Genomic DNA, 20005 nt, shown 5'->3' on the forward strand with positions numbered 1-20005 from the left:
AAATGGAGGGAGTATACATCAACACGGCACATAGTCATATAAGCATGAATTTTTTGAAGACGTGTTTCCTCTCTTGAATCAAAGAATAAACAACTTTTGTGTGCCTTACCGGAAAGACCACTTTGATTGCTTAACTCATTGATTTCATTGTTTAACTAATTAGTTTTAGTGCTTAACTAACTAGTTCTAGTGTTTAACTAAATAGTTCTATTGTTTAACTAATTAGTTCCAGTGCTTAACTAATTGATTTCATTGCTTAACTTATATGATAACAAGGTGGTCTTTTTTGTAAGACCGTCTTATGTAAAAGTTTGTAAAGAATAAAAATAAGAAGAAAAAAAAAAAAACAAACAAACCAAATATTTGTAACTTTATTTTTATGAGTGTTTGCAAACAACTTTCAATAGTAATAAAGAGTACAAACCCACAAAAAGGTAGAATATTATCACACTTGATTATTATGCACATTATAGTTTTCTGCAATTCTGTTATTAGCATCTAATTTTCTATATTGTACATCCAGGGCCTCCGTAAAACAAGTAAACTTGAGTTTGATGATCTACAATTCTATTGTGCAAGTTTATATCATAGCATTTTGGTGAAGTGACAATGGGTTCAAAACTTTGTCGAGTTGGATTAATTTCAGTTCCAGAAACATTAGTATACTTGATATCACGTATGTAACTCGATCTTTTATAACCATCACTAGATAAATGTCCACTTCCCATTTGTGGCGGATCGTTGTCAAATTTTGCATGAAAAGTCTCTCCACCCCACTCTACAAAGTCAGCTGCATTTGATATACTTGTGAAGATTGATGATGGCCAATATCCTACTGCACTTCCATCAACAGTTAGCCACCAATTTCCTGATTGTTTGTCCTACACTTACAAGGAGATCGATTAAACACGCACGTGATTAGTTTTCGACAATATCTCTATTATATACAGGAATTCTTGGAAATTTTGGTGTTCATGTAAAATATCAAAAGTAACTTTTGTTTTATCAATCATTTGTAAATTGAAGGAAAAATTGTAACGAATGCTACCCTTTCGTATATAAAATGATCAATTAAAGGGCAGAAATTACAAATTAGAATACTTTAAGAATCAAATTAGATTATGTTAAAAGTATAATCCACATGTGAGTATGAAGTGTTATTACATATTGAAGAAATAAAAAGAGATTGACTAACATATATAAGATTAGTGAGTTCATCCACCTATCGCCAATTGATTTTAGGATGGTATTAGAGAGATTTTTTGATGGAATCTCGTTAGACTTATAAGTGATCAGATGACTATACTTACTACTTATTCCGTTCCAATATTATTTGCTATCACCACCATAAATATTGACTTTTTTTTGGTTTTATGAAAAGATTCTAAATATGAAGAATACTATAATTAAGGTTTAAGATAGGAGATAAATTTTCGAAATATAATTACCTTTTGTATGCTGACATGTATTTCAGTTTGTTGACCATCGTAGACAGAAAAATTCTCCAAAGATTCCCCAGGGTAAGTATCCTTGTTTATTTGCACAAAACCTGGACACTCTAGGTCATAACATCCTTTGCCTTGGTAGTTATTACTCTAAACCAAGTATTTACAAGGAGATAGTTAATTAATTAATTAGTTAAATAATTAATAAAATCAACTCCTCAATTGTATTGTACAAAACATTAACTTACAGTCCAAAACGTGAATATCCTCGGCTCGTTTCCGCTTTTAGCGGGGAGTACCTAAAAACCATTTTAGACTATTACATCAATATAATAAAATAATAGTAGTAATAGTAACACATAAATGTTAGTTGCAAATCACATATAACTCCGTCTTAAAATGATCTTTATACTTTTCGTTTTAGTCTCTATCTACTATTTGAATGTATCATCTTACCTCTCTTTAACCCAAAATTTATATTTTCACTAACTTTTTTTATAACATCCACCCATCTTTTTACACTATATTTTTTTTTTACTTTATTCATATTTTATTATATCCACTCATTTTTTAAACGCTTTATCGTATTTATCTTAGTATTTGTGCAAATAATAACTGTAAAAATTATTATGAAATTGAGGTAGTACGTACATAATGATCAACTTCCTCAAAGAGACGACTTTCATATTTATACGAGATGAATAAAAGGGTGCGGCTGTGTGCCACTTATCCTTATTGGCTGATAACTTGATATTAATACGTAGTAGAATTTAAATATAAAAATAAAAGTTGTTAACAAATTACAAATTAATATCAACCAATAAAAAAGAGTGATACACGTATGCGAATTGTGTATAGAGAATTTCGACTCCTGTTCATTATACGATTGGAGTAAGGTAGTATTACGTACTTCCCCCGTTTTTTAAATATTGTACCATAGTTGACTTTTACTTCTCAAATGCGTTACTTTGACTCTTAATATCTCAAATTATGTATAAGTTAAAATTATCGAAAATTGATATTTAGAAAATATATATCGATACGAATTTAACATGATCACGCATTACTACAAATTTTCTTACGTATAGATCACAAAAATAGACAAAGGCGTTTTATACTTGCATGACAGTATGAATAATGTAAAAATCAAATGATGCGATATTTAAAAAACGGATGAAGTATTTAAATTACCTGCCAACCAGCTTCAATAGTATTAACATTATCCCCGCTACCAGCAACAAGCCATAGTTGCGATAGGCTAAAATCTTGAGGATTTTTGACGACTGGATTCCATACATTCAGAGTGGCTTTAGCTCCATGGATTGCTCCAGTTGCTGTTGGCTTTAGTAGGATGGCAGCATACTGTCCAGTAATTATCGCATAACTATTAATGAACAAAAACTATACAAATACTTAACGAGATTAAGTATCTTATGATACGTTCTATTCGACTTATTACTTATGTTATTCCGTATCAGAATTTATCTGAAGTTCTGAACTTAATAGAACTCAATTGAACTAATCTAAACTTTTTTTTATCTTAAAAAAAAAAACTTATTTTGTCAAAAATAAACTTATTTGTGTGTAAAAATCTATGAAACATAGTACTTATTTTTCCTGAACTTATCTAAACTTATTTTGTCAGAAATAAGTTAGCCTATTTTCTGTTTGACTTATTTTGACATATTTTAGACAAATTAAAATAAGTTCAGATAAGTTCAGATTATTATATAAGTTCAGCAAAATTAATTTTTTTTTCCAGACATTTTCACACACAAATAAGTTTATTTTAGACAAAATAAGGCTCCGTTCTATTGGACTTATTTTGACTGAACTTATATTATCTGGACTTATCTGAACTTAACTGAACTTATCTGAATTTATTTTATCTGAAAAATAATTATTTTCTCTGAAATAGACTTATTTGTGTGTAAAAATGTCTGAAAAAATCTTATTTTTGCTGAACTTATATTATCTGAACTTTTTTGAACTTAACTGAACTTATCTTAACTTATTTTGTCTGAAATAAGTCAAAATAAGTCGAACATTACCTAAATTTTCTCAGATAAGTTCAGTTAAGTATGAATAAGTTCGGTAAAAAGAAGTACAATAGAACCGTTACTTAAATAAATTAAACAGAACAAAGTTTTAGATTAAAATATTGTAAGAACTGACCTCGTGATTCGGACTAAGCCCACTAACAACAGAAGGTGGTTGTCTTCTCTCGAAACGACCAGCTGGTCTAGTTGTTTGTGTTCGTTTAATAGGGACGGAACCTTCTGGACAACGTCCATATTTATGCCAAGACCTTGTAATCTCAAGTTTTTCATGACCTGATCCCGATCTCATGTCAACTGTACCATTACTTGGTTTCATCTGCCAAACAAAATTCTTTTTTAGTTGACACACTTTATTTCGGTACATATATTAAGAGAATGTGTTAAAAAAAGGTAAATAGACAATAATACCAAACTATGGAGTACTCACTAATACATTGATTTACGACCCCACATATTTACATACCTATGTAAGGGTTAAATACGATATTCACATTACAAAAATTACCAAAATAAAAAGTGTGTCAACTAAAAAGAATTTTTTCAAAGGGAAAAATGTACTCCGTATCAATTAAAAAAGAACGAATGGAGTGTATAGTTGAACGTACTGTTGTAAACTTAATTAGCTTGTATGTAACAGAGTATATATATACTCTATTTTGGTAAAGGTATCTCTATTCTATAATGAAATTTCATGAGGTTATAAATGTAAATGACCTTTGAGTTTCTCCTATAAAATAGACTATAACATTCCTAATGGTACTCCGTAATTAATAAAACGAATTGCATTCAATTAAAAAACGGGAAGACTAAATTGAGGTGGATTAGCCAAATAACAGGAAAGTAAAAATTCAATAATATAATAACATGAAAGTAAAGAAATCTTTTGTTATTACATAACTTTTGAATGTAATTAAATCATACATCCCGTGCATATAAGGCTAATTAAGTATATGTAAACACACTGTACGTAATAGTTTGATCTGTATAAATTATAATGGTAAAATCACTTAAAATCGTTACAGGCCTAATAGTATACTCCTAATCAAGTACGTAATCAAACCTGTATTTCATGGTTTAGAAGGAGCGGGTGAGTGAAAGCAGGTTGCTTAAGTATATCAATACAATCTACAATCTCTTCATCACCAATCTGTAAGTAGAGAAATATTATTAATATTATAAATTCAAAGCGATTCGAAAATAAGTTAACATAGTTAATTCATATTCATATAAAAATAAATGTGAGTGACATCCTCCTTTTTTACAAAATGAACGGACTAATAAATTCATATAAAAATAAAATTAAAGAGAAATAATATTATAAATTACTAGGACTTATTCGGTATCATGGCCAGTTTCCAATTTTTTGATTTTAAAAGTCATACTACGTATGATTTAGAGTGAATTATAAACTAAAAAATATTCATACATACAAAATCATGTTGATTTTGAAAACTGACAATAAAACTGAAAACAACATTTTATGGTTTTCATAGATATTTAGTTTTATAAAAAGGGAAAACTAAAAATAAAAAATGATATATGTTAATTAGGTTGGAAAATACCTTAATGGTTTTAATAACGCCCTTTGAATCTCTCATTTGTCTTCCTTCACAAAAAGAGGTAGATAAGTTCATTAAAACTGTAATAATCAATAGCACGAAAGACATGCTATTACCACGTGCCATCGTGTCGATTTTTACTTCGATCTCTTGCAAGTTAAAAAATGTTCACAAAAAACTTAGAGATAATTACAGTCTACTTATAATTTGGAGTTTGATAGTTTTAATTCGTAGAGAATTAGAAAATATATATGATGTAGATGATTTTATTTCGTTTAAGGAGATTGTTTAATATGAATGAGATGATATGCATATAGAGATGGTTTAGGTAAGTATTTAATTATTTGATTTTTTTTAATGGTGTTTCCTAAATCCTAATATTCAAAATTTCAAATCAAATGGAACAAAAAATCAAATCAAAATCAAAGTGAACAAAAACATTACCTTATGGTATGTGAACAACGTTATTGTGTTTCCTAAATAGACTATATGGGTGCACATCTATACTAATATTTTAAAATATGATATCTTGCATATCATGACGGTTATTCACACATTGTTAACAATTTTCAAGAGAAAGTCTTAATCTATACTAGGTATACCATTGAAATGGTATACTAATATTCTGCATTTTTATTTACTACCAAACCACATAGTTTGGTACAAGAAAAATAGTTGTATTTTCTCATGTGATACCAAATAACATAGTTTGGTAACGTGGTTTCATTTTTTTTGGTTCTAAACAACATAGTTTGGTACTAACAAGTCAAAGATAAATGTTATTTTTCGTGGGCCAGACTTAATTTATTACATGAACTTACCATTTAGCCCTTAATATACCAAATGAAGTTACTGTTTTACCCTTAGTATACCATTTTAATGGTATACCCAGTATAGATTCAGAAAACCTCCAATTTCCAACCCCTGCAATTTACTATGTACTCTACTTGATATGTGGGGATCGTTTTTTCGCATATCTGATATGTGTGGAAACACACATATCAACTAAAAGACAAATAGCTAAAAGACAAAAAAGGAAGTACCATTCATGTAAAAAAAGTACCATTCTGTAAAAAAAAAGTACCATTTGTGTTTAGAAAAGTACCATTTAATTTATTTTTTTGTCATTTTTCCTATTTTGTCTTTTGTTCTGATATGTATTTCCCCATACATATCTGATATGTATTTGTACTTCCTCACTTGATATACACTAAAATCCTCTCTCTGTTCCTTAAAGATCTTACATACCAATAGTATTGTCCACGTTCTCTGTTGCATATCATCATCGGAGTTCCACAAATATAACAATTCAATATTAATAGTGATTATTACAAACCAGTAAGGGTGCGTTTTTACTTGATTTTTACTTATTTTTTCCTGACATGTTAGAACTCCTCAAAACTTATTTTAGTTATAAATTAATTATACTTGATCACCATTCATTATAATAAATTAAGCATTTTAATGTATGGTTTTAAATTGCATTTTAAATGATAGTACGTAGTATCCAATCTATATCATTTAACTTAACCTTTTTTAAATTACTTATGTAGAAAATTGGTGTGTTGATGAACTCATTCACGAAATATATTTTATTTTATTAATTTTTCTGTAAATAATTATTAAATTATTAAAAGTGTCATATTTACGGAGTAATAATCATCGTAGAAGAAACCATACAAAGAGAAACTTTTGCCAATCATATTCTTTCATCAACAGGGAATTAATATAAATAAAACAATTTATTATTTGTGGATGATAGATGAATAGTCCATTGTAGCTTTCCTCATAGGATTGTTATTGTCAACTTGAGTTGAACTCTTCGACAAATTTGAACCCACCTTCAGAATTGATCTCAAAGGTCTCAACTCCCCATCACTTCTTCTCTCCATCACCCCGTTCTTCTTTTTCTTGCTCCCGTTTATAATTTCAGGTTCATCTTTGATGCTAACCATTTTTTTTGGCGCTTTACTTTTGTTTTCACCCATGTTTTCTATTATTATCATTCTCCCTTGATCATACCACCATTTATCTCCCTCAACACAAATCAATCTAGAAGCTTCATCTTCAATGATAATTGAAGCCAGAGTCTCAGCATCTTCAGCTCCATTGATTGAATCAGCATCTCGAGAACCCGTGTTCTGTTGATGGATAGTCCGCCGACAGGTCTTTCGGGTTTGTTGGGTTGCCGCCGGGGAACCCGAACCCAAGGTCACAGGTTTAACAGATGCAGCTAAGTTTTTCATGATGAAGCAAAATAATCTATGGCAGAATCCAAGAGATTGAAGTTTTTGCTCATTTCGATCCATTACAAAGTGTGTGGTTAACCAAACTCTGTGAAAACATGATATCCGGCCCCTACAAAAAGAAAAAGTGGAGTGCAAGTGAAAACAAAGGTAGAATATGGGATTCTTTTCTTGGATGAAACCCCCACTAGTTTGGTTATCCAAACAAGAAATAATATTCTTTCCTTTTCTTAGCCACATTTTCATATGTAACTAAAACTTCAACATTGAGAAACACAATATATATAAGCCATGAAAAGATGCAGAAATTTGGAACCACTAGAATAAATCACATATCCATCATTTATACAACTTGGATGGAAATTTTCCCGCCAAAACTGGTTTCCCAAAAAAAATCTCTTTCATTTTTTTTTCTTCCCTTTCATTTTTATTTACTGTTTATGTATGGAAAATATTTGTTTATATGTTATGGAAATAATATATGCCACATAATAACAGTTTTCTAAAAATGATTTTTGGTACTCCCTCCGTCCCGGAATATTTGACTTGTTTTTCTTATCGAGCCGTCCCTCAATATTTGACCTGTTTCTAAAAATGGAAATATTCTAACAATATTATATTATTTCTCCCTCCATCCCTATTAAAATAATTAAAAATTCAACCCCTACTTTCCCCCAACCCCACCTCTTAACCCACCTCTCACTAACTACATTGAAATAATACTCCACTATCAACTACTACCTATTAAATTAAATAAGTCAATTCACGTCCCTTAAACTCTGTGCCGGTCAAACCGGGTCGAGCATTCCAGGACGGAGGGAGTAATATTTTATTCAAATCGTTACTTTATATATTAATAATGGAAAATATATACATTAACTCAATATTTTGGTCAAATTAGCATATCAAACATATAAAATATGTGAGTCCGGATCCTCTAGAGTTTTAATAAAACTCTACAAGGTAGAGTTGTATCTAAACCATACATTTTAAAATCAATGGCTCATATTGACGAGAAAAAATAGGGGAAATTTTGGAAAGATAATATATGAATCATTGATTTTTTATTCAATGGTTGATATCCTCAAACTCTACCTTGTAGAGTTATTTTAAAATTCTAGAGGATCCAAAACCAAAATATGTATACGTAATAGGAGAAAATTGCATGCTCCATATATGCAATAACTTTAGGTATATAAATATTTTAGTCAAATATATTATGATAAAGTGTAATTAGTCAAATAATTTTAAAATATCCGTGCATGCACGGGGTCTAATCTAGTTTTAGTTATAAATTATACTTGATCAACACTTATTTTTCCTAAACTTATCTTATCCGAACATATATTTTTCATTAAAAATAAGTGAAAATAAGGCGAACAGAACAAATCCTAAATGACAAATTAAGTAATATACACTATACATAGTAACCAAGTCTCATCAAAAGCTTTTCTAAGATAAGACAATTACACCATGACAAGAATATACAAATAAATTTACACTGCATAATCAGTTGGATAATCTTTAGGGTGCTTAATAATGGATTCCCTAAGCAACATTTCTTGCTCAACCAAGTCTTTTGTTGGTTGATCATATACATCTGTAAACAATTCTGCAACTGCTGGTTTTTCCAACCTTTCTGCCACTTGAATTGCTTGAAGCATCTGCATTGATCAAAATCGATCGAGAAGTTAAAATCAACATTTATTACATTACACTAAAACAGATACCACGAGTGACGCATGTCATTTCCTGGTGTAAAATTTTCCCTAGGAAAAATCTCCAATTTAGAGTATAAGTTACTCTGGATCAAGTTAATTACTCAAAGAAGGTAGTATGAAACAATTTTTTTTTTGTTGTTGCAATTTTACCTCTTTCTTAATCCTCTTTCGAATTTCCAATTCGTCTTCTTCGTTCCACCAGCCATTTCTCTCAATCCACGTCCTAAATTTCGTGATAGGACTCTTCGCTATTTTCCAGTGTTCGATTTCACTAGCTGGTCTATACTTGGTGGAATCATCGGAAGTAGAGTGGTGTCCTACTCGATATGTTAGAGCCTGAAATAATGCAATAAAATGTTAGTAATTCAGGCTCTGTTCTATTCGACTTATTATGAATTATATACTTATATAATATGAAAAAAAAAAAAAATCTGAAATAAAATTATTGTGGGTGGAAATTAGACCGGTCAAACGGGTCGGGTCGGGTTGTAAAAAATTATTTCCGGGTTTGAGTTTAATCGGGTCGGTCACTTTCGGGTTCGGATTTACAAATGCTTGTTCAAGACCTAGAACTTTCGAGTTTGGGTCGACCCAACGGGTTGAGAGATTTTAAAACGCGCATTATATTTTTATTAATTTAGGTAATAAATATACAAAATACAGGCACAAATTAACAAATTTTCCTACACAAGTTTATATGTAGTCAAATTTAAACCTAAAATGACATATAATTCAAATTTAATTCATATTACACACAATAATAATAAAATTAACGTGTTTACTATGCTTAAAGTTCCTCACAATCTCATTTATTACCATAAATACAATGATTTTCAACCAATCGGGTAAAAAACGGGTTTGATCGGATTTTGACCCATTATTTTTCGGGTTGTTTGGGTTCGGATAAAATCGGGTTGCGGGTCACAAAATCTTGTTCAAGATCCATATTTTTGGGTCGGGTTCGGGTCGGGTCGATTTTTGACAGGTCTAGTGGAAATGTATGAACTTAGAATTACCTCAACCAGAATAGGTCTTTGTTCAGAAATCGCCATTTGACGAGCAGTTTGAACCACATTATAGACAGCAAGAGCGTCATTTCCATCAACACGAATGCTACGTATTCCATAAGCTTGTCCCTTGACAACAACACCATCACCTTCAAACAGAGAATTAATTTAATCAATGCATTACAATTAGATGCAATTAAGAATAAACAAATAATGATTTTAGGGTAATTACTTCGAAATTGGTCTGTAATAGGAGTACTAATTGCATATCCATTGTTACGACAGATGAAAACAATGGGTACTTCCATGACTGCCGCGAAATTCATACCAGCATGAAAATCTCCCTGAGAGTAAGCAAATAAAGTTATCATTGTGTGATCAAGTCTCGATAATATTTGTAAGATTTTATCAGAAAAAATTATTTAAAGTTAAAATTTTGTGAGAAAAGATCTTATATATTAAAAAAATTGTAAAATGAGAAAGGGCCAAAAACTGGTTTTGTGTTGTGAACTTGTGATAGCGGACCTTAACCCATTTTTCCGGTTTTTGACTCACTATTCCGGGCTTCCTGCGTTGACTAGGCATGTGCCGGTAACGCGCCAATTAAAAATATATTTTTTAAATTTTTTTTCTTCATTTCCCCTCATTTACTTAATTGATTCTAAATCGTTTTTTCTCTTTCTCCTCTTACATTTCCCCTCTTCGACGTCAAAGCTCATCTTCTTCGATCGATCCTGTTATCAAAGCTCGGACAAAAACAAATTCGTTCATTCCCATTGTAAGCACAATCGAACAAGTTACAATGAAAAGCCCCGAATTCCCAAATTTGATGGAGAGAAAGAGTTTTTCTTTTTGTTAACAAAGATATAATCCGTTAGGAAAAGGAGGGAAAAAGAAGAGAATAAAAAAAATGTTTTTAATGGCACGTGACAGGCACATGCATGGTCAACATTGGCGAGTGAGTCAAAGTCCGGAAAATGGGTTAATGTCCCATCTCAAAACACAAAATCATATTTTTGTCCTTCCTCACAAGTCACAACTTTTTGTTTTTTATTACTTTTTATATATAAGGTTATTTCTCACAAAATGTTAACTTTTCCGATAAAAATCCTATTTATAATCCAAGGAATAAATTTATAGCATTAAAATGTACCTCACTAGTGCAACCATCTCCCATGTAGGCTACAACACAGGCATCCTTGTTATCCATTTTAAGAGAATAAGCAGCTCCTGCTGCTTGAGGAAGCTGTGTACTGAACAACAACGCCCATTATAATAATTAATTGATAACAATCTGATAACTAATTAACCTTAACTAAAATGAAAAATATAATTAACAAAAATATCTTACGCAATTGGAGATGATATAGTGAAGTAATTATGCTTAATAGACCCATAATGACTTGGCATTTGTCGACCTTTCCCACGATCAGCCTTATTTCCGAAACACTGATTTGTAAATTCTTGTAAGGTATAACCGCGCCATAGTAGCACCCCCGGCTCCCTATACTGTACTTAACAAAAAAATACTTGTATAAGTTCCATGAAAATGTGTTGTACTCATGTAGAGGTGTGTCAAAATCAATAAAGTAGATCTGGTTATTGGACAGGATAGCCCAATGAATATATGGTTATCATAAGGTTCTTATCACGGACAGGGTCTTTATAGGACATGGTCAATATAGGGCCGAACTTATAACACAATAATTTTGAAAACAAAAATTGTTAGGATACATCGTATAAAAAATTATATGGATAGATTCGTATTCACTTGTACTCGCATACGACTTTTTTTTTTTTTTTTTTTTTTCCTTGTTCGTTTATTGACCCGCCCAATAGTGGCTTGCTATTCAACCACGGCCCTCTTTGACCCACCCATTATTGTCCCGCTGAAATTAACCCTTTCACTACCTGTCCCGCTTTTGACCCGCACTTGCACTGACCCGACCCGCCTAATAACCGGATCTACAATAGAGTAGTGTGCCAAAACCAGTTCTCATATTTATACCTGAGCAAGAATAATGTCCTCTGAAGAGAGGGCGGCTGCAGATGCAATATTAACCGCTTCCTCCCCATGGGAAGTCATGTAAAATGAAATTCTTCCTTGTCTTTGTGCTTCATAGAGAAAAGTGTCCATAACTTGAAGTGTGACCATGCTATTATACATTCTCGTTGCTAGGTCTTCGCTCACCTATTTAAACAACGAGTAATTAACACGATTATAATTATGATCATGATTATGAAAGTTAAATAATTCTGTAATGTAAATGTGTTATATATGTGACTGAAAATGTAACATACGAGTTTATGAATTTCGCCTGAAGTTGGGACGCCAGTATCTTGAAGAACACGATAACAAGGGACTCTTGTCTTCCCAGGCTCGGCAATGAAACTCATTTGTGATGTAAACATGACCTTCCCTCCTGGAAAATCCATACCCTGAAATATTTACCAATAAAGGTTAGGTTCACACTAGACCTGATCATCTTAAGTCCGGCCCGCAAAATAGTGGATTTTTCTGTTTCAGACATAATTTTTAGGCCTGATTTTGGGCTCGTCTTGAAAATGGCATGAAGAGACCGTTTTTTTTTTTATCCGTAGTAATGGGTTTTACTGTTTTAGGCACAAAATTTGGCCCGAAGTCTGGCCTGACCCAACAAAATGGACTGATGTTTTGGTTTTGGCCCGACCCGCTTTTTGATCAGGTTTAGTTCTCACAGTCACACACTCACACATTATGATGCATTCGACAATTGATCAAATATCACCCCTAATTTCAACCCGTAAAAACCACTTTCTAGTGTACAAAGATAACCAAACATGTTAAAAGTCAAAAAAAAAAGATGGTTAAAAATTATCCTAATATGAAGCATGGTACAGTAAAATCATGAAATTTTACCAATGGAGGTAACTCATTATTCATAATTGAGATCTATTTTGACTTTACTCCAAGAGTAGTCCCAGTGTCTTGAATGAGCTTCAGTGATTCAGTGGACTATGGTGAAATACATAAATTAGCGGCTCTGTTCTTGTTGCACGTAGCTTTCAGAATAGGACATCATTAAACACACAACCATCCTTGCATGTTTTCATACAGATTTTTGTTTGAAAAATAAAAAGACTCATCAATCCTCAATTAGGCTTTGTTCCGTTCACCTTTTTTCCATTTATTTCACGAAAAATAATTCAGATAAATTCAGGAAAAATAAAGGTTAATTTATAACTAAAATAATTTTTGATAAATTCAGTTAAGTTCAGATAAAAGAAGTTGAAAAAATTAAGTGAAAATCAGGTGGGTGAATCTAAAGATGGTTGAAGGCCGGGCCGGCCCGAAGCCCGACCCGACACGAAAAAAGCCCAACCTAGCACGAGCACGAAAAAAACACAGCCCGGCAAGGGCACGAAGTTGTGGGTCGTGGGCCAGGTCTGGGCCTTAATTTTTTGGAAAACGCACGACAAGGCACGGCACGACAAAGCGCGCTAAATTTAGTAAAATTAGCCTTAGGCACGACGGGTCAGCCCGGCCCGGCACGAAAGACCGTGGGCTTGGGCCGGGCCTGGACCCTTTTTTAACTTTTCGGTCCGACACGAAACAACGTGGGCCTGGCGTGGGCCCGACCCGGTTAAGCCCACAGCCTGTGGGCTCGACCCGAAGCCAGACCCGACCTGACCCACGGCCATCTTTAGGTGAATCACATTGAATGCACCCTTGTTCAATTTTTTTTAATTTTTTTTGCCCTCAATTAGTCAATTTTTAGGCCACATATGAGTAACTAAGATTATTTTCGCCAAATGAACTTAACGCTTGTCCTAATCCCCTTTTTTCGCTCGCAACCTTAAAATTAAATTGCTCTGTCCCACAAATCCACAATTGTATCGCCTATTAGGCAAGGGGTGGAACAACTAGATCTTACTATCTTAGGAGCGAGTCAACATTGAACAATTTTGGAAAGTCAATCGGTCTCCAATTCACAATCACCATTATTGCTTGTGTTGTTAGAAACATCACAAGGTAATCAATAAATTTTCTCATTTGCGGAATTAATGCATGATTAATTAATTGTAAGTTCGTCCATAACTTGTAAACATGTTCATTACCATTTCTGCTTTGAGAGAAAATTGACTTAATTGAATTTTCCACCTAAGGATTCTTTTTCATTTACGTATACTACGTATTCGATATATTCAGAAAATACAAAAACTTATATAATACGGTTTTAGGTATAAAACCAACTTCTTATCAGATAGTTTTTTCTTTAAATTAAATAGTTACTCAATGTGATCAAATACTTATACATAGTACGGAGTATTCTACTATTAATTTATACTTTATAATCAATTAGTTATACTTTCCAATCAAACTATTATAGTTTCTAGTTAAATAATTATCTAGTTTAAAACTTACATCAACGGTCTTACACGCAAATGACGATTTCACAAGAGACATACTCATCCAAAAGAATTTTTTTTCCATGAGCTTAAGAAAAGAAAAATTGTTTTCAACAATAACTAGAAAGTACGAGTAACTCGTTAAAACTTAAAACATTACGTAAGATCTTTTTCTTCTTTTTCTAATGGTGATACTTCAAGTTGTCTTTTTTAAAGCTAGTTTTAGCTTTTTTTTTTTGAGGAAATTACAAAAAATAAAATAAAAATAAAGCAAAACGTGAATACCTCGAAATGGTTTATAACCAAATAAAGAAGCATAATCACATAGTAGTATGTATTCTCATACAACAACCAACCATTTTCATCAAGGACTACGTGTATACCAAGATTCAAAAAGACGATCTAAACCGTCTTGCCATTAATTAACACGTGAAAACTAGTTATGATAAAATTTATAATTTTCTTTTTTCGGCAAAACACGTAATGTCTTTTTTAGGGAAAGATAAAAGCGGACATATTACTTTAAATTAATTTCCGCTAAGGGCATGCTTGGATTGAGGGTAATGTATTAAAGGGGTAATAAAAGTCAAACTAAGGTAATTAAAGGTGATGAAGTGGTGGCAAAGGGAACAAGCTAGTGTTGGCAAGAAGAAAATAAAAGGGAAGGGGGAACAAATACTCTCATCATGGGGGGAATAGTTACCCACCATCCCACTAGGGTGATTATTACCCTCATTTGGGGGGTAATTACTTCCTCCCTTCCTCTCTTCTTCTCACAACACCACCACTACCACAACTTCTCATCACAATACCACCACACCACCCTCCTTGCAACCACCTCAATTCACCTTCATTGTCATTTTATTATGGTGGTTTGACTTTTATTACCACCATAATCTATTACATCCAATCCAAGCGTGCCCTAAGTATTTATTTATTCTCTATGGAACCTAATTAAGCAAAATTGGCTTTTGAGCCCGTTTATTCGTTTAATAAACGGACAATTACATAATGGTTGATAAACGATATTTTAAAGTGCTAATTTTGTTAAAGGCTTGTAATTTTAGTGGGAATATATGATTTATATAGAGCTAAAATTTAAAAGTTGAAAAAAATATATGAATTAAATGGTGAGTTGATAAGGAAGATTAAATGAAAGAGGTGTTAAACCTGTAAAATATTTCGTGTAACAAATAACAAAAGAAAAAAAATGAAAAATATAACAAATTAATTAATTGGATGAAAGATAGGGATTACAAATGCCAGCTAATAATCTATGGTCTCCTTTATAAATACTAGGTATAGATTAGAGGGAGAAGACATTAGGTGCACCTTAATACACCTTTTTCTAAATACCTCCCATATTTTCCGCTCACATATGCGGATCATGTAAAGGGAAAATAAAAGGAAATTCAAAGATGAGCATAAGAACACATTTTGGTAAAACTTAGTTCTAGATGCACCCGGGTGAACCTAATAATCTGTACGTAATACGTACCTCGGGTTCAGAAGAAGGATACTCACGATCATCCTCCTCCTCCTCGGAAGAGTAGAACTGAGGATCAAGCTTCAATTCAGCAGCTTTAGTAGACTCCATACGCCGGAAAACAGCCGGAATAGGGGCTAAGCCATAGGATTTACTACAAACATTATGAGAAACACTAAAGAAACTAGGAGTTAAACTAGTTTGATTAGTAGCTAAACTAGATTTTGTAACCAAAAAGTGTTTGATAATGTTTGTTGTTCTTCTTAAGAACAATGCCATTTCTCTCTTCTTCTTTTTTTCTCACTATTTTGAGAGAGGGGTGTAAGGGGGGGCTTGGAAGATGAGAATGCCACTTCAAGAGAAATATATGGAAAGAGAGGGTGAAAGGATGAGAATGACACTTGTTTGTTTATGTAACGTGTGAAGTGGGTAGACATGCTTTATCAAGATCAATATGTTTTAATCATAATTACCATATTAGTCCATATATGACAAGTTTTTCTTTCTTACGTTTCTTGTAAACCACTCTTATGTATGAAAAATCAATTTACCTAATTTTGAAAAGCAAAATACAAGAATTGGCACTTTCTAGCACAAAACGAAAATGCGGACAAAACTGATTCGGACATAAAAGTTACTGAGAGAAAACACAAAGTCAGACTGAGGAACTATCAAGAAAAATATAGAGCTGAGCCTAGTCGTTGCGACACATATGGCTTAACCATGGTTCCAGCTGAAGAACTATTTCCAAATATAGGACAACCAACTACTCATGTACGAGTAATAAAGACGTCGAAACTAAATAAGAAAGAAAGATCGTGGATCTTAAATGGGATGGGTTGTGCCATTGTGGGGTTTGGAGACCGATTAGGGATCACAATGGGTATAAGTAGGGGTGAGTAAAAAATCAGGGTATCCTGAATCAAACCGGAACCTGTTAGGAACCCGCGGTTCCGGTTCCAGGTAACAAATTTTTAGAACGGGTACCCTGTACACACTAATTTTAACGTGGAGTACCCAAATAAGGAACTGGGCCATATGAAAATGCTTCATACGCCCAAAATATAAAACAATCCAAGCTAATTTTTGGAAAATATAAATATAGAATTGCAACTTAAGCCCAAACTATAAAACAATCAAAGCCCAAACCATAAAGTAGATAGTTTTTCAATAAAATATAAACATTTTCTACTTAAATTTTCAAAATTACAGGGTACCCTGAATCGGAACCTGTTGCAACAGGTTCCGGTTCTCATTTTCAGGAACCTGTTGCAACAGGTTCCGGTTCTCATTTTAAGGAACCTGTTGCAACAGGTTTCGGTTCCGGTTCCTGGAATTTCAACAGGGTACCCTGTTGTACTCACCCCTAGGTATAAGGTCCTACCCGAACTCTGTTAGACCCTATTTTAAAATAAGATACTGTTGTTTATCTTTTTAAACCCTATACGTTTCAAATAGGGTATGTATCTATGTAATATCGAGTAAGGTAAGGGTAAGCGTCTAACTTTTTAGACCACTGTTACTCTCAATCCTTCTCTCGCTACCCACTTTTTCACTCATCGGTTTCCATTTTTCCCTTGAGCAAAAAAAATTCCGCACCTCTCTTTTCTATGAGCAAAAAGAAAAACTCTCCATCTCCTCTCTCTCTCTCTATCGTTACTTCTCTCTCTAATAATAACAATAATAATAATAATAACGTTTCTTTCCATGAAATACCCATATGATTTCACAAAATTTACCAAATACTCTCCAAATTTCCAAAATTCACCAAATATCCATAACTCGCATCAAATTCGGCCTACGTTATTGCACATACTGCTGGTCTCTCTCAGTGTCACTATGAGACCATGTATGAGTGACAGACTAAACAGTGAGGAAACAGCATGCAATTAATTCGTGGGCCTAAAGATCTTTCATGGACCGTTTCAGAAGTTAAAGCTGAGAACGTACACTTGCTAATTGTTGTATCAATGCTATTCAACTTTTGGAAGTGTGTAGTAATGTATCTCTTCTGTATCTGTATTTCTGCCTTTCTGGTTAGAGTTGAAGTCACATACACTACACTTGTTACACTTGTACTTAGGGATGGTAACGGGTCCAGAATCCTACCCAGTTAGACCCTATCCTAAAATTAGGGTATGGATCTTAATTTTTTAGACCCTATAGGATAAGGATATGGTATGGGTATATGAGGCATCGAGTAGGGTAGGATAAGGGACTAAGGGTCCCATTTTTTCAAACCCATACCCTACCATGGACCATTAAGACCCACACCCTACCATGGACCATTAAGACCCACACCCTACCCTGATCCTAAACTAAACCGGCTCAATTTTATGAAAAACATAAAAAATAAAAATAAAAAAACAAAATCCTAAAGCAATTCACAAAATTACATCTACTCCTCTAAAAGTAAGGTGACACTACCACTCTCTAAGTCAAAAAAACCTCAGAACATTGACGTTGTGTAGTCAGGAACTTGAAATTTTGTAGTTTGCAAACTTAGGACATTAAACGGTGATGTGTTAAAGGAAAGACAATGATGAATTTTGGAGATTAACTATTTTTTTTTTAAAATTGTCAAATTAATCGTTAGTTTGTACTCTCGTATTATTTTTTGCGCATTAGATATAATTATATACTAAAAACCGATAAAGTTATCGAAAAAATAGGTATTGTAGACCCATCCTAGACCCTACCCATACCCTATCAGACCCATAGAGTCTGGGTAAGGGTCTTATAATTTTAGACCCTGTAAAGATAGGGTATGAGTATATGTCGAAAAATTAGGGTACAGGTTCGGGTATTGCTAGACCCTACCCAGACCTTGCCCATTGCCATGCATCTCTACTACTTCAATGACGTAGCCAAAAGATATTTATGAGCAAGTTTATTCAGACAACTGATTTTGACACACCATTTTACGAGTAAAGCATGGAAAACAGTGGATTATAGTAGTGTCACAAAATCTATTTTTTTGGTGAACTAAAACCATTTCACATTTATTTATGGTCCAAGTCTAATCAATTAGGGACATATTTGGATGATTATTTATTTAGTTCAAATGGATTAAAATCGGGTTAACACTAGAGACACAAGCACACAAACTGACAAACTACGGCACTACGCACTCCTTTATTTGCCAAGTTATTGTTCCTATCTGTTAACAATAGGTATTAGTTAGGTACGTAGTACAATTGATTATATTTCACTTTCACGTACAAAAATTTAATGATCAATTATACTCTAGTTCTAGTATTATGGCAAGCACCCTTCATAGTATGGGGACCAAAAGGACGGCATCCCATTTGGGGGGTTTGATAGGGACCCATTCAATCTGCGTAGATTAACTGAACACAGAAAGCCTCCCATTAGAAGATACAAGTCAAGTGCATGCTATTGCTATTGCTACCCCGTGACAGGGCACCGTGCCAGCTTCTATAGAACATGGCCTATTTAATTCATCACGGTAAAACTGGTCAAGGGTATTAATTTATCACCTGAAAACAACTATACAATCACGATTCATGAAAATTGGCTAAAAAAGAGTTGAATAGTATTTTAGCCATTAACGCCTACACCCATGGCATGAATGTAGAAAGCAGCAATACAGCTTCATTTCATTTTCCAAGCACGGCGAAGAAGCCGCTATTGTTGAATTGTTTAAGGATTTGGCTAACCATTTAAGAGGATTTTGATAGAGCCGCCTGAACTAGGAGTTGATCAGAAAAGAATTTGGAAGAAAAATTACTAGAGGCCTCTTAACACTAATCTGTCTTATAGATATCATATTCAGTTAAGGTTTCTTGGAGCATGTTTGGTATAGAGTTTTTAAGTGATGGAAATGGAATCAATCTAGTGTTTGGTATGAGAGAAGTGGTAACACAATCCATTTCCTAAGGTAACCATTACCACCATTTGGTAACAAGGTAACAAATGGTAATAGCTAACACTACCCTTTCCCCTTCTTATTTATTTCCTTTGCATTTCCTTTCCTAAGTTTATACCAAACATGCCCTAAGTGTTGTATTTCCGGGACAAACACTTGGGGATAGGGGGGGGGGGGGGGGGGGGGGGGGGGGAAGGTAAGAG

The 20005-nt window shown here is 33.2% G+C and overlaps 2 protein-coding genes across 2 annotated transcripts; both read right to left on the reverse strand.

The window, feature by feature from the left end:
* Positions 1-366: 366 nt before the first annotated feature.
* Positions 367-2324, reverse strand: LOC110782188 (uncharacterized). Its single transcript, XM_056836311.1, has 3 exons — positions 2283-2324; positions 1449-1595; positions 367-881 (listed from the first exon to the last, which is right to left on the reverse strand). Exons 1-3 carry the CDS (start codon positions 2322-2324, stop codon positions 507-509), a joined length of 564 nt encoding a protein of 187 aa, XP_056692289.1. The 3' UTR covers positions 367-506.
* Positions 2325-8681: 6357 nt separating this feature from the next.
* On the reverse strand, positions 8682-16402 carry LOC110782031 (2-oxoisovalerate dehydrogenase subunit alpha 1, mitochondrial). Its single transcript, XM_021986091.2, has 9 exons — positions 15926-16402; positions 12340-12477; positions 12047-12229; positions 11390-11547; positions 11192-11291; positions 10271-10382; positions 10048-10187; positions 9182-9367; positions 8682-8974 (listed from the first exon to the last, which is right to left on the reverse strand). The coding sequence occupies exons 1-9, from the start codon at positions 16190-16192 to the stop codon at positions 8807-8809; spliced, it is 1452 nt and encodes a 483-aa protein (XP_021841783.2). The 5' UTR covers positions 16193-16402; the 3' UTR covers positions 8682-8806.
* Between the last annotated feature and the right edge of the window lie 3603 nt (positions 16403-20005).

Source organism: Spinacia oleracea, chromosome 2 (genome assembly GCF_020520425.1).
Source record: "Spinacia oleracea cultivar Varoflay chromosome 2, BTI_SOV_V1, whole genome shotgun sequence".
Taxonomy (NCBI): Eukaryota; Viridiplantae; Streptophyta; class Magnoliopsida; order Caryophyllales; family Amaranthaceae; genus Spinacia; species Spinacia oleracea.

Bases quoted from the DNA above. Each gene is read 5' to 3' on its own strand.
- LOC110782031 (XM_021986091.2), bottom strand. From the start codon at position 16,192: ATGGCATTGTTCTTAAGAAGAACAACAAACATTATCAAACACTTTTTG. The intron at 11,548-12,046 runs GTATAAATATGA...TGTTAAGTACAG, and splicing joins AGGACATTATTCTTGCTCAG to TATAGGGAGCCGGGGGTGCT. The intron at 10,188-10,270 runs GTAATTACCCTA...CTCTGTTTGAAG, and splicing joins TATTACAGACCAATTTCGAA to GTGATGGTGTTGTTGTCAAG.
- LOC110782188 (XM_056836311.1), bottom strand. From the start codon at position 2,324: ATGAACAGGAGTCGAAATTCTCTATACACAATTCGCATACGT. The intron at 1,596-2,282 runs GTATCACTCTTT...TACTTGGTTTAG, and splicing joins TATACACAATTCGCATACGT to AGTAATAACTACCAAGGCAA. The intron at 882-1,448 runs GTAATTATATTT...TTGTAAGTGTAG, and splicing joins TACATGTCAGCATACAAAAG to GACAAACAATCAGGAAATTG.